We start from the raw sequence: 15,709 nt of genomic DNA, 5'->3' as shown, positions 1-15,709 counted from the left end.
CCACTATCTCCCCATGCCCCCCACTGTCTCCCCATGACCTCCACTGTCTCCCCATGACCTCCACTGTCTCCCCATGTCCCCCACTGTCTCCCCATGCCCCCCACTGTCTCCCCATGCCCCCTTCCTCCCACCAGTCTCCTATTCTAGAGACTTTGTCTAAGTAGAGTTTCTTTGGAGCAAAGCCAGGGTCTCTTTCCACATTTTCACCCTCTCAGGTCTTGTCCAGCCCTTCCTCCTTTCTCCACAGGCCCTATGGCAGGTAATCCGGAAGCCAGTGTAGCCGAGGAACACAGCGGGATTTATGTTTTGCACTTATTAAATGTTTCCCTTGAATTGCTGTTAAAACTTTTTTCTCTTTTGTCTTTCTCTGTAGTTTTGAGTATTCGGGGAGCCCAAGAAGAAGAGCCCACAGATCCCCAGCTGATGCGACTGGACAACATGCTGCTAGCAGAGGGGGTGGCAGGGCCCGAGAAAGGAGGAGGTTCTGCAGCAGCAGCAGCGGCAGCAGCAGCTTCTGGGGGCGCAGGTTCAGACAACTCAGTGGAGCATTCCGATTACAGAGCCAAACTGTCACAGATCAGACAAATCTACCACACGGAGCTGGAGAAATATGAGCAGGTAACCACACACCCTCACGCTGGCCCTTGGCCGAGGAAGGGGAGAACAAACTGCCGCATACGCTTGCAAACCTGCCTTGGTCAGTCCTTTCCCAGAGGTCGAGGCTTATGGTCCTTGAATCTTGAATTCCCTCAAGACCCTGATCTCAACTAGGTAAAGCCCAAACCTTACATTGGGCAAGACACTAAACAACATGACATTGTAAATGATGGCCTTAAGAAATATGCATGATCAATGAGAGGAATACCCTGTGCCTGGAACTCCAGACCACTTGAGGGATGTGGAAATGTACCCAGAGGGACTCCCTGGTCCCCCAATGCATGAGCCATTATCGGAGTTACAACCTGATTGCAGCACACGCTAGCTTCCCTTGGCCTTGGGGACATCATTCTTTGGATGCCCCGAGAATCTCATGGAAAGGGACACTTGTACCTGACCTTCCTTTCCATGCTAGGATCAGCTGAATCAAGTGTACTCTTATCTGCATCCTGTATCCTGAAGGAGAAGCAGGTGTTTCATAGAGAACTATAGATTTGTGACAGATTGTTGGCATCCTCTGATAGAAAGAATATGATGGCTTTGAGACACAAAGCACCGTCCAGAGATGCGGTACACTGATGGTGACAGAGCTACCCCTGGTTTGGGAAGATTACCTCCTGTCCCCCATACATTCGGGCCGCTATATCAGTGCTAATTTTCCAGCCATTGTGCTCAATAGTGCTCTATCAGAAGTCCTTTAACTTTCCTCCATTTATTTAGCTGACAAACACATTTGTTGTCACCATTGGATTCTATGCTAAACCTGGGTTCTATAGGATGTCTTTTCTATGGAGTAGATTTTCTTTTGCTATTTTTATGAACCCAAAAAAAGGAAAAAAAAAAAAGCACTCTACTTACGACCGCCTAGGTAGATGGCAAATGCAAACTTAATAGAAAATTTAAATTTTAAAGTAGAAATGGACATTTTAAAATTTAAAGTGGAGAAAGTTTCATTATTGCACTCCTGCCCACCCTTGAAGTGGAGGATACCCACCAAGTCCACTCTTTCACGCAGGGGGAACTGCTCTGCCTCCTTCAGTTAAGCATAGTGAAATTTGGCCATCAGACAGGTGTAACTGAGGCTGAAGGAAGGAAAAGAAAAACCAGCATGTTAAGAACTGCGAGTCATTGCCCTGTACCTCCTTGGAAGAGGACACATGTTCTTGACACACTGTTGGCTCATGGAGACTTCTCTCGGGTCCCAGGAGAGTCTGAGATAAGCTGCTTTGCCTAATCTTGATGCTTTTCCCCACATGGACCATCCTGAATCTGGACTCTGCCCCAACCTAGTGGGATAACTTTAGAAGATGCGTGTGGAGCCTTTTCTTAAAAGGTCTCTGGATGGCCTCTTCTTGGTTTGTCTTATTTGTGCAATTCTTACTTCACCTTCTCCAGGATGTCTGGGCTCTGCCTAGAAACCTGCCTAGACCTGATATCTAGGTTAACTCATGCCAAATAAGCAAGGCAAGAAAGGAGCTCAGAATATAGCTTCCTCTAATCACACAACTGCAACGTGTGCTAGACTTGGAGGTGTTGAAAGATGGCTTTATTGTTTGTTTGGAATGCAGACAGCACAAAATTGATTTCTCCCTTGTCCCTCTCCCATCCTTGTCCAAAGTAGGTGACCACTTGGGCAGCAGGAGTCCCTTCCAATAGCATACTCACTTGCAAGACGTCAGGGCCAATGTAATTGCCCTTGTTCTTCCTTACCATTTTGTTGTTGGATGCATAGGACCACTTGTTACAGGCAAGGAAGGTGGAATGTAAGAGGTTAAACATGTGTCTGAGGTCACACATCCAGTAAGGAACAGAGGTTGCCCTACATGCCTGTTTTGACTCTTATTGAAAGAAGACCTGACTTCATTAGGAAAAAGGAAGTATTGCCATCAGTCAACATCAAATGGCAAGCATGTCCTGTTGCCTCCCTGGGCTGGACTACTGGCACCAGGCTAGTGATAGAAATGTTCCCTCTAGAAACTTCTCATGGATTCCTGCCTTTTCTAAATCATAGAGATGTTGGAAGTGAAGAACTTCGGGGAAAGCCCCACGAGTGCACAGCAAATTATGCAAATGTAGCGGTGGTCGATTTGTCTCATATATTTATTAGATTTAGGAAGTAAAGCGTCATGTCTCCTTATTTATGTTGGCAGTTTCTGGGTGAGAAGTGAATTCTGCTTAGCACATTCTGGATGCTTAATAATTTATTAAAATTAGTTTGTTAATTATAATAAATAGCTGCTTGTAAGGCGATGGCGCCGTTAACCTTTCAGCTGGTATGTTTGAGAGATCCATCTTCTTCATTTTTCTGTATCAGTTCCTCATGGGGGCTTTGTTAAAAGTAGGGAACCTCAGTCAGGTAAAATGTCACCCTCCATGTTCATAGTTGCTACTGTTAATTTTGCTGTCTTTGTTTTGTTCTTTGTATATTGATAACAGATAACCACACACAATAACTGCCCTCACCCTCAGCCCTCCAAATAAACCCAACAGGCAGGTTACTATTTTATCCCGAGGTTATTAAATAAGGAAGCTTCTAGAAACTTCCACCATTATTAAATGACAGTGATGGAACACTTCCGTAGCAGATCATGATGGTGGCTAAGGTAGGTAAAAGCTGACATACTCAAACAGATTAGAAAAAAAATATGGTATCAGAAAAACCCAATCTTATTCCAAGGTCTGTTTATAGAAATGACCCTCTTGTTGCTTTGGGGAATTCCTCAGCTTTTATAAACAATGTCACTGGAGTGTAACTCTCCAGTGCTGAACTGGGGTGGAATAACAACAGTTCACAGCTAAGGGGGCTCTTGGATTCCTCTTACCTTTGTGAGTGAGACTAGTGCCACATTCAGGTGGAAGGAGACAGGAAGAAGATGGATTGTATAACAGGATGTCAGCCAAAATCTAGACCTTGTGAGGTTCCCTGTGAGGACTCCAGAGACCATGGGGCAACCTCCTTGGGACACTTCTTTGTAGAAATCCTCCTACCCCACAAGGTGGCTTGAACTCTTCATTGTAGTTCTCTGTAATAGTCCACAGCAGAGATGACCAGACCCTGAGGGTTCTATTTTGTCTTATCCTCAAATATGTACCTTACTTCTACACTGTGAGCACTTGACCTAACAGAAGCAGCCCAGCTTCTGACATTGTCATGGTGGGGAACTGAGGGGTCATTTTAGATAGTTCAGGTCCTAGAAGAATCTAGACCATTCGGTCCTGTCCATCAAAGACAAGCTCAGAAACCCTGAGCCTCAGTTGTGTGTTCTCCCAGATGTTTAGCAGCTGTTTCTCTTCGCCTTAGCAGTAGGTAGAAGGGCTCCACTGTCTGCCCATTGCGGAGCTTAAAAGGCCCTAGAATAAAATGCCCCAAATAAACACCAGATATTGTGAGGATTTTGATTCACAGGAATGAAACACATTATTATTAACCAAGCGCTGCGGCTTCCCAGCTGAGAGCTGGTACATTCGACAAAACCTCCTAGCCTGCAGCTCCTGCTCCCTGCGAGTCCCCTAGAGGAGGATGCTGCAGCCCAGCGGATTGCTTTGTTTCCTCAGAAGGATGACTGTGGGCTGGCTAAGAGCCTAGCCCTCTATCTACTCTGTGTCGTGGGGGCCTTGGAAGTCCTGGGAGCTCACTGCCAGGTTTTAATTCCCTCTCTTTGCGGTACAGTTGCAGAGTCTGGGTTTGGCTTGGGAATAAGACTGTAACAGATCCGAGTCTCGATAACACTTTTCTGAATGGAGAATGCTACATAGACCCATCTGTGGCCTTTCCTTCAGCACATTCCTGCAGCATAAAGAGGGGGACATTTGTTATCACATTTATTTCAGCAAGGCAGATGTGAAGCCCACAGAAGTTTGCTCTATCAGGATAATATGGTGGATTGCTAAGTCACCTCTGTATTTATTTACTTTATTTTATGTATAAATGTTTTACCTGATTGTTTGGAAGTGCACCACCTGTACACAGTGCCCAAGAAGGCCAGAAAAATGTATCAGATCCCCTGGAACAGGAACTACAGATGGTTGGGAGCTGCCATGGGGGTGCTGAAAACTAGAGTTAGGTCCTTTGCAAGCAGCAAGTGTTGTCAACAGCTGAGCGGTCTCCCCAGCCCCTAGGTTACCTGTGTTCTAAAGGAATAATGAAGACACAGATTTGTTGGCCTATGCAGCTCTGCAGGTCTCTGTGGCATGTTCTTAGGTAGGGGATTTCCATCCTAGCTGACAAAGGGAAAGAAACACAGACACATTATAGAGCTTCCCCGAATGCCACTACTGAGTACGTCTAGCTGGCAGGGACGCAGGCAGCCTGTCACTCAGTCCATTTCCTGCTCCGTACAAATGTTCTCTTCTATATCTAGGTCTCTATGAACAAGAACATGGGTACCATTTAATGTGTTAGAGGGTTGAAGAATAATTAAATCTCTCAGAGAAGATGTGCCTTTTGATAATGCAAGAATTTGTATAAATATTCACAGGAGCGGGGTTCAAAGCAGGCCTCCCACTGTGGATGCTTCCCTCTGCCCATGTTCCTTTGGTCATCCAAACTCAAAGAAAGCTTCAGTAAATAGCCCATGAGTGTGGGTTCCTGTTATTGCTGCTCCATTATTGGCACTTATGAAGAGCTTTATTGTAGAAAAGCACAGCAATGCAATGTTGTCGATACCGAGCATGTTTCTGCTCTTCATATTAAACTCTGAGTCCTTTGAGTCCTAACTGGAAGTTCTCGAAGCACCATCTCGCTCTTTTCATTACAAATCTATTACAGTTTTACAGCATTGCTGCGAGTTAATCGGTGAATGATATTTTATTGAGTGTTCGGCTGATGAAACTAGACTACGAATGTTAAGTATTAATAACCGAAAGAGTAGGTAGCGGTTTCCCGAAGAGCGAGTTCAGCTTCTCCATTCCCAGGCCCATAAATGATAGGAAGCATTTGGGTCACACCTCGGTCCTCCCAGGCCTCCCGTGTGCCTTTGGGAAAGTCCCTTCATCCCTCTGGAGCACAGAGGCAATGCAGACGTGGAGTGGTTAGGTTTCCACTTCAACTTCCATGGCTGACTAATTGTCTACTCTTCCAGGGGTGGTTGCTAGACCCTGTAACTCACATTGGGTGCTCTGTTTATAAGGTTGCTGGGGACCTATTGCCTGTGTGTAGACCAGACACAGGAGGGCTTCTTTAGATAAAACTCAAAGCCAGCTAATGAGAGATCTCTGGGAAGACTCATCAGCGCTTTTTGTTTTGTGATTTCAACTCTTGGCTGTCTATGTATCCCCAAATTGAATATTTGGAAGCCCTACCATGGCAGGGATAATGAACAAGGCAGAGAAAGCTCATGATGTACTCGACCCCAAGTCTCTCAACTCTTAACATAAGGCCAAAAGGCAGGGCTGGATGTTAAGTATCTCCCCTCTCACGGTCATAAAATCCAGGAAAAAATGATGTTAAAATGATTCAGAATTTTATTTTCCCTTAAGACATCAAAACCAGGGCCAAAATGTAGAGCAAGAGCCATTGGGAAGGAAAGGAATTTCCAGACAACCATTTATTCTAGCTATCAGATTTGATAAAATGCCATCAAATCTCCTACTTTTCTTCACTTGTACAGTCTCTAGAAAATTGCCCCAACTGCATGTTGTGGACTCTTTTGGTAAGCCGTGAATTTCAGCTCACCCCACATTCCTTGTGTTGCCACGTAGGCATGCAATGAATTCACCACCCACGTGATGAACCTCCTTCGAGAGCAAAGCCGGACCAGGCCCATCTCCCCGAAGGAGATCGAGAGGATGGTCAGCATTATCCACCGCAAGTTCAGCTCCATCCAGATGCAGCTCAAGCAGAGCACGTGTGAGGCCGTCATGATCCTGCGCTCCCGGTTTCTGGATGCTAGGTGAGTCTCTGGGTTGTTCTAAAAGGTCATCGAGGTCTTGAAAGATCCTGATGCAGCAGGGTCAGGGTTCACAAGTTAGCCCTCTCTGAAGCTCCAATTCTACTACATTAAATGCTGACCAAACACTAGCCTGAATGCCGTTCTAAGGTCTGAGGTGCCCAGGCTGGAGACTGCTGGTTTCCTATAGCATTGGGGGAAAAATAATCCATGATTGCAGGATATAATGTTTATTGCTACAGATATCCCTCTCTGGGTGAGGAGCTCTGGTAACAAAGAGAGGCCAGGCAGGATGTTTTTGGTTGTTGTTGTTATATAGCACTGTTTCCCTGTGTTACAGGGACATGTCATAGCCGTGAGCTCATTGTCACTTAACTAGCAGATCATAGTGATACTTCCTCCAAGAGGGCTGGGTTCTAAGTGTTTGAAAGCTGGGCTCTTTCCCTCCATGTATAGACAGAGAGTGGACTCCATTGAATTCAAGAAACATATCTTAGTAGATCACCGTTCATACTGTACTATGGGCTGTAAGTCCCCAGTTGGTCACCACACGCTCCCCTGAACATAGAGAAGCAGGAAGGTGACAGAATAGGGTCTCGGTTAGTATGATGTTTCCTCTCTGGCTTCAGTGATGCTCATGACCTTACTTTAGAATTCAAAATAGAATGGTCCTTAAAAAAAAAAAAAAGCATGAAAACTGAAAGCAGACTGAGAACCAGTTCTTAATTCTCCTTTTCTGTAGACCAGTGGATTTATTTGAGCCCTTGGCTTCTCTTCTCAAGCCTCAGAGACAGTGTTAACCAGATTTTTCCCTTTATCTAGAAGAAGGATTTTGACAACTGAGCTAACAAATGCTTCTTGTAGTGGAGGTATGCCTTATAACCCATAGTTCCTCTTGAGTTCGTCGTCCGTTGTGACTGGACAATTCCTGCAAACACCCTTACTGTAAGACTTCTGTTATTGAGTGTCAGTATGTGACGGTCAGCATACCAGTTCTTGATGTGTATAGTTTTGTTCCTTTCAATCAGACTGAAGGATTCATGGCTTTCCAGGATTGCTCTCCTCTCTGAGAGCATGCATTATTCAGCTCTCCCACCTGCCTTTTCTCTCCGCAGTGGTAGAGTCTCTCATGGTCTATGGCCCTAATTAAAAGTCCCCAGCATCTTCTCCCACCCCCCACCCCCACTTCTCACTGTGTTTTTAGATGGCATGAGAAACAAAATGAGAATGCTCGTCCGCAAGATACACCTCTAGGTTAATAGGATCCTGTAGTCAAGGGAACGTAAAAGGAGGATGAGGCAGAAGAGATGGCTTCTCAATTAAGTTCACAAACTCCCCCAGCGAAGACCTGCGTTCAGTTCCCAATAAGTACGTCAGGAGCGGCTTATAACCCCTTGTAACTTAAACTGCAGGGGACCCAAAGCCCTCTGACTTCTACAGGCTTGCAGGCACTATAGTCACATACAAAACCTTCAACACATACATGTAATCAAAATTAAAATTAAATCTTAAAAGATAAAGGTTTCCTGTCTGGGTGTAGGGATATAATAGTAGGCAAAATTAACCCCCCTAGCAGAACCCACTGTCTCTTTTGCCCAGTGTCCTGCCGCCAGCCTGCTTTCTTTAAGGCAGCCACTCTGCACAATGTAAGTGACTGGTGGCTTCTGCCTTGCTCCTTCCTCTGTGCCGCAGCCGCCACCACACTGCATGTGTTCCCTGCATCCCCATGGTAACTCCCTTAGTTAAAATGCTGGAGTTGCTATTTACTTTGGCAGATCCTGAGGTGGGGGCGGGGGGGGGGGAAGAAAGAGAAGAAGAAAAGAAAAGAAACTTTGGGTCTAGACTTTTTTGTTTGTTTGTTTGATTGGTTGGTTGGTTGGATTCTTGTTTGTTTTCGTTTTTGAAAAAAACACACTGGAGAAATGAGCAAAACAGAACCATTGTCTATATGGGTTTCTCTTTGCATCCATTCCATTGTGCCCAGTTGAAGGTCAGATTCTAAAAGGACACAGGACTAGCTGTGCTTTGTGCCCATTTCTTTTGCCTAGATTCTGCCATTTGGAACCAGAAGGGCAGTCGCGCTAAGGCAGGGTCTCTTTCTTACTTGAGTAAGAAAACTTCAGATTGCCATTTCCGCCCCAGTATTCAAAATGGAAGCGGCCGCCCTATGGTAACTGGTGGCCTCATCTCTTTCTATGACTGTATTTGTTGGCAAAACATCACCCCCAATTCCTGCCCAGGGTGAAGCAAATGGCTTTCCCAGTCCGAAAATTAATAACTTCCTGGTTAGGGAACTTACCTAATCTCCTACCAGTCATTGAAGGAGCGAGCTACGCCAACCCCTGTGAGAGAGATATTCAGCACTCACTGTGGGTTTTCACCTGGCCCCCATCCTATACCCCCAAACTGTTCATCTGACGGGCAGGGCCTCATCAAATAAGATTTCATGGACGACAAATGGAATACAAAGAGGACTTGATTCAGTAATGGGATTAGTCTTTGTGTCTAATAGGTGTGTAGAAATGACTGTTACTCTCTTTTACGGTGGGACATGCCTCGGATTAGCTCTTAGTGACTGTATAGCACATTACCACACATGCAGCAGCTTAAAACCATACACTTCCATCGCCTCGTAGTTCCTGGTCGCCTACAGTTTGGGCATAGCTCGGCTGGGTCCGCAGCCAAAGCTCCCACCAAGGGACCTACAGAGGCTGTGGCTACATTTGAAGTTCAGGTGCAGTAAACCCTGTTCCCTGTGGGATTTAGAGAGCTTTGGTTTGTGGAGGCCATCCCTCTCCAGAAGCATTTCACAATCTGACTGTTTCCTTTCTTCCTGGAGGCCTGCAAGACAAACGTCGCTAGCTAAAGCCTTATCCTAGTCACAAGGTGAGACCCCATTGAGGTCACTTGAAGAAGGTATCACACATACCAGGGGCAAGGGCATTAGAACCCCTCTCTAGCTGAGCTCTTGGCCCAGTTATCTCCAGCTCAGGTTGGAGCCTTTCTCCTTAGCTTACACTGATGTAAGGATGCCAGCAAAGTTTATCCATTTCTCATCTCACCTTGTGTATCTCATACTATGGGCTGCCCATCTTGGTTTATTCAGTATTACACGTTGTGTTTCTCTTAAAGAGAATAAAGGGGGAGAAATGTAAACATCTAGTGGTTTCGAAGTCAAAATTTTAAAGTTTTTTTTTTATATAATACTTGGTTGGAGTTTGTAATACTAACACAGGTGCTTAGAAATGTACTCCCGGACTGTGCCCTGAATTACTATAAGCAGGTCCAAAGCAAGGGAAAAGACATCAATAAAGTACAGGCAGTCTGACCCTATATGTAGAGTTACTTATGCTTATAATTAGACTCCTGGTATTGGCCAGATGGTGTTTTAGCTATTGGAATAGCAAATATAATATATAAATATGTGTCTTGCCTTCTCATAGCTCATGATCTCATGGGTATACCCTTGCAGATAAGCATAGAACTGCATGTCAGACCTAAGAACATCCACTTACCAATTCTTGCCACAAGGGAAAAGGTCCAGGAAACTGAAGACATCTTGCATTTCAGAAGACAAGGATGCTTGTGGGGTAGAATGAGTGACAAGAGCAACAGAGAGCATCCTCCTTCGACTTCAGCAGCTATCCCTACCCAAGAGCTCCCTGTGTGGTAGACACAAGGTTTCAAATAGGAATGAGCTGTGGCTACTGCCCTTGAGGAATTTGCTTTGTAGTTGCAGACATACGTAAGCGTGGCAAACACTGTGTGAGAGAGAAACATACCAGGCAGTCTAAAGAGGTAGAGGAACCAACCTGCAAGCCACAGGGTCTTTGATTAATGAGGACATCCATGATGTTGCTGAAGAAAACGGTGTAGCAGTGTGTAGAGTGTTGGGAAAAGTGAGAACTGATGGGTAGGTGAACCACTGAAAACCTTAGCTGCACCAGGGAGCTTTGGAATCCCTTCTTTTATGGAACAAAGTTGTTTAGGGAAGGGTTAGGAGAAAGTGTTGTACGAACTCTGTAATTACACTGGATTCAAGTTCTGGCTACAGGGTAAATGACCCCTGTGATCATGGACAAGTGACTCATCGTCCCCCAAACTCAGTTTTTGTATTTATAAAGTGGGGATGATTCTATACATGAGAGCATGAAAGGTAATATGAAAAATAAATATAGTATCTGGCACATAACACTCATTCGGTAATTTCAGTATAGTGCTCATAGCAATTCCTAGGCCACCCAATATGTATGTTTATATTTAACAAATTTAAATATTATTATCTTTAATATATGAATAAATATAATTTATATAACGGTGTGATATATGTATATGTAACATTAGTATATATTATCCATTTTATAGCTTAGTGACATCAGTACAGAGAGTGTTGGTTTAGGAAGGTTGCTATGGTGATTCTGCTGAGGATGTGCTAAATTGGAAGACTCTGAAGTGACCCACTGCTGACCTCTCTGGCCCTCAGACGGGGCCAGCACAACCAGAGGAGGAAATATAGTCCACACCTTGTAGATCAGTGACAGGAAGCTGGTCTTGTTTGAAGGTAGACATGACTATGTTACAGAGTTAAAGCAAGCAGTGGGTTTTGTGATCATCTAGTGTTTCTGCAGTCTCCTAAATCCTCCTCTCTTCCATGATGGTTGTTTGAGAGTGGTTTCTGGCAACATCAGTCTAAAGGCGCATGACGAGTTCATGGCCATTTGACTCTGAATTAAAATATAAAATCAGGATGCCAATTTTTTTTTTTTTGTAGCGCTATTAGGCACTTATCAGCTGCATGGTGGCCTCAGGTCACTATGGCTACTGTATTGAATAACACAAACAGAACATTCTCTCATCACAAAAACACCACTTGACACCATTCGTCAGCAGTGCTGTGATGTGCACTGGCTCATCTAAATCATTCAAAAATAGCAGTGACATCAGGAATGGAACAAAGGGACAGATAGATGTAGAGATCAGCACTGTCGGGACCTGCTGCGGGGCCAGGACCAGATGAGGGTAGGCATGCAGCAAGAGAGAGTCTGTGCTTCTCGTTATCATGGTTCTTTTAGAAAAGAAAAAAGAAGAGTTTCCCATGGACCACAATCAGACAGGAATCTGTCTTCAAAATTTTGTGATAGTCAATAAGCATCCACATTTTCTTACATTAAAAGCCAAGATCCTGGTGGAGAGAGATGGTCCAATAATTAAAAATGTGTGCTGCTCTTCCAAAGGATCCAGGTTGGGTCCCAGTACCACTTGTAGACTTAGAACTGGCTGGAACTGGCTGGAACAGGAGATCTGATACCCTCTTCTGGCAGTACGCGTACATACACATAGACATGTGCAGGCAAACTGCCTGTACACTATACCCCACCCACCCCCACACACAATCCTCAGCCATCACTGCTTCCGACTGCATGGAGATCTCAAATGTTGGCCCACGAGCCAGTCCCACAAAAGCAAGGAAAGCAATTGTCTCCACTCTCAACACCTTCAGACACGAGTTATTTTCACCACGTTGCCTGAAGCACTAAAAAAAATCCAGATCACCAGATTTCTGAGACAGATTAAGACAGCTCCTGAGAGAAGTGATAAACCAGTCCATCCGAGTAGACAAGACCACCGAGGGATGGTCGCACGTTACGATGACACCCGGAGAGCCAGCAACAGCTGTCTGCACCATCCCCACACCACAAGCCCATTCCTGAGAGGTTTCCTTTGAGCTCAGTTGGAAGAGTCCCAAAAAATACACTGTAATGCTAATTACAAATAATGGGATGAAGGATTGGGGGTTCTCCCAGCCTCAGAAGCATTCTGGGTCCAGATAGCCAGGCCTAAAACAACAATCTGTAAGAAAGACAGAGAGAGGGTTTTGGAAGGCAAAACCAAGAGAAGGCACATTAACCACTAGGCCACCTTCTTTGAATTTCCATTAGTCAAGGACTTTCCACATATACCTCCTTTATCTTGGGACTGTTCCATCCAATCTGTCCAGTTTCTGATGCTGGATGACCCAGAAACTCAGCGTGATTTGGGAGAGTGACTTGGGCTTGGTGTAATCTGGACAGATGTGGTTGATACCTGTGGGCAGATGGTGTTCATCCGGTAAAATCAGGGATGTGATTGTGTTAATTAATCCGAGAGGGACCCTGAAAATACAGTATTAGCTGAGTTTCCAGTCTAGCTAGGCCACCAGTGCTTTCTGTTGGCTAAATTTGGAAGACTGTGCCCTGGTATAACCAGGTACGTTCTGGAATTCTTTTCCTTAAGGAACAGCTTTGACAAAGGCAAAGCAGGTAAATATGCTAATAAAGGGAATTTAAAGATGAAGGCTTTACCCACTTCAAAGAGGGAAAACTGGGTCTACAGAGAGCCCAGAGTCCTCCAGGAGACTATCCAACTACCCACAGGCCTTAGCAGAAAGAAAGCAATAAAGTGATTCTCCCTTGAAAGTTGTACAATTAGTTCTTTTTATTTTTTAAGGCAGAAAAGTGCTTTCATGAAAAGAAAAATGGTCTTCTTCCTTTTGGCAACCTGTGTATGAGGAAGAATTCTGTGAGCTTTTGTTTTTACCATTTAGCAGCTGTTCCTGCTGAAGAAATGCCATCTCTCTCTCTGTTTGAGGGAGGTCAGATAGTCAGGGGGTTGACCCCAGCCAGCTTCTTGCCCTCTTCCCCAGATGGCTTTTTAAACTGTTGGACACATTTGCATGGGACAGAATGGAGAGAAAATGACAGCTTATTTTTAACCCGGGGCTACAGAGCCTCGGTGTCACTGCCAGGAGGCAACGTGTATAGACCAAAGAGCCTGGTTCTGATGCCAGGCAGACCTGAACTGTCTCAATAGCATGCCTGCTGCGTGAATTAGAACATGCTACTTCATCTTTGAGTAGGAGTAACCCCATCTACCTCACAGGTGGGGTGAATGGCTTGAGTTCATTCCCGCGAAGGAAAGGCCTAGAGTACAACCCCTGAGTCTGGAGTTTGTCTGGTGCCAGATGTTCCACTGAGTTCTCCCTCTGTATGGTCCTCGTATGCTACCCAGGAGCTTTTTTTCATTCAGTTACAAAAGCGGATGCTTAGGGAGAACCTCCGCAGACAGCCAGGTGATATCTAGCTGGTCTAGGATTCAAACCCAAGGTGACCTGAGTATATAAATGTGCCTGGTTCTCTTCTTCAGTGTGTGAAATACAGAGGAATAGCGATTAGTGATTTGAGCTTCCAGCCCCCTTTTTGCAGATTTCCTTGAACTCTCCCTTTGTTCAAAGATGTATCTTCTAGAAGCCAACTTTATTCTGTTCCTCTAACAGCCTTCTTTCTCCTCCCTCTCCCTTTCTCCTGATGAAGGCGGAAGAGACGGAATTTCAACAAGCAGGCCACAGAAATTCTGAACGAATATTTCTATTCCCATCTCAGCAACCCTTACCCCAGTGAGGAAGCCAAAGAGGAGTTAGCCAAGAAGTGTGGCATCACAGTCTCCCAGGTGAGGAAACCCTCCAAGAGCCAGCTTGTAGTCTGGCCTGATGGAGCCTCATGGCAGGGTCTTGGAGGTTTTTATTGGACGTTCAGGTTTTGTACAATCCACCAGTGAAAGCCTTCAAAGGACAAGGTAAGTTCTTAATGCTTGTGAGACCGTTTCCAGTTAAGTCAAGAAGTCTAAAAGAAACCAACCAGAGGAAGAGAAAAATTAGAAAACACTACAAAAAGAGGAACAGGCTCCCTCTGGATGGGTGTCTTCGGGTTCCTATTTCTGTGAAGAGACACAATGACCACAGCAACTCTTATCAAAGAAAGCATTTAATTGGGGTGGCTTGCAGCTTCAGAGGTTTAGCCCATTGTCATAGTGGGGAGCAAGGCAGCATGCAGGCAGACATAATGCTGGAGATGCAGCTGAGAGGTCTACATCTGGATCTGCAGGCAACAGGAAGTGCACTGTCTACCACACTGAGCACAGAGTGACACACTTCCTCCTACAAGGCCACACCCACTCCAACAAAGCCATTCCTCCTCATAGTGCTGCTGCCTTTGGGGGCTATTTTCTTTCAAACCACAGGATGGATAACGCTTATTACAGAGTACCTGCACCTTCTATGCTGTTTCTTCCAACTTAGGCAATTTCTTCTCATTTTCCTTCCAACCCAGGAACTTTTAATAAGAGTCAGTGAATGGAACTATTTGAATGAAAGAATTGTAAACGCTTTCTTAGGATGTTCTGACTCTACAGCTAACAACCGATTGGGAGAAGGAATTTAGCATGCCACTCTGATGATATTGGAATGGTTTCACGAAATGTCACTGAGTGCCCCCTTCTTCCAACATGCATTAACTGTAACAGATACCTACTGACTTGGAAAGATACGTAATGCAAAAATTATGTAGACGTAGAATCTCTAACATTAATGTGAAAAGAAAAGCAAGCAATATTATTATTGGACCTTTGCCATAGAATAAAAAATGTATAAGAAAAATAGTATACTCCCCTAGATTTGAGTAGACTTCCTTACAATAGTGGACAGTCTCTTGGAAACAAACATCTGCTTAGGTAAGACAGAATGAATATAGACCCTTTAACTCAGGCCTTTAGTGTGGCTTCTCTGACTTAGCTGAAGGTCATTTCCAGTCTTACCAAATAAGGAAAATAGGAGCCAGGTATTGAAACTCAAGTAGCCTAACCTAATGTTTTTCTAGGGATGTTAGCATTTTTTTCTAGATTTAGACTTCTTGGCTATTGGAATACAGTGGGGGGAGGGGAAGAAATGATAACCTTGCTACTGGTGGAATATATGATGAATGGTTTTAAGGCACAAACCATACCACTAAGTCACAGATCAGTAGGTTTTAGTCCTCTACTTCCAAGGTAGAGTTAAACTGCTCCAGGGACTGAATCTGAAGTTTGTGATTCCAGATTCCAAATTTTTAATTTATCTATAAAGGAGGAAAGGAACCTTTCTGGAGGCAATCAAGATCCCAGCTAATGGTCCTGCCCTGTTCTAGCAACCTCTACCTTCTTCATTGTGGAAACTCAAGTGCTGAATTCTTTGTTCACCAAAATACTTATTAGATGTTATGTCTCCTTTCTCTTTCTCCCATCTATCCTAAGGCCATCTCTCTCTGTGCATATCTCTCTCTCTCTCTCTCTCTCTCTCTCTCTCTCTCTCTCTC

General features: G+C 44.6%; 1 protein-coding gene across 2 annotated transcripts in view; it reads left to right on the top strand.

Annotated features, from left to right (window-relative positions):
- Pbx1 (PBX homeobox 1) overlaps positions 1–15,709 on the top strand; it is a 283,719-nt gene that overhangs the window by 227,185 nt on the left and 40,825 nt on the right. For both annotated transcript variants that reach the window (XM_005370336.2, XM_005370338.3), the window contains exons 3-5: positions 374–618; positions 6,358–6,548; positions 13,895–14,030. In XM_005370336.2, coding sequence (XP_005370393.1) covers positions 374–618; positions 6,358–6,548; positions 13,895–14,030 — 572 coding nt within the window. The remainder of the gene's footprint in view (positions 1–373; positions 619–6,357; positions 6,549–13,894; positions 14,031–15,709) is intronic.

This window comes from Microtus ochrogaster, unplaced genomic scaffold, assembly GCF_000317375.1.
Source record: "Microtus ochrogaster isolate Prairie Vole_2 unplaced genomic scaffold, MicOch1.0 UNK75, whole genome shotgun sequence".
NCBI lineage: Eukaryota > Metazoa > Chordata > Mammalia > Rodentia > Cricetidae > Microtus > Microtus ochrogaster.
The sequence above is the reverse complement of the archived record's forward strand: the minus strand, read 5'-3'. Positions and strand labels throughout refer to the sequence as shown.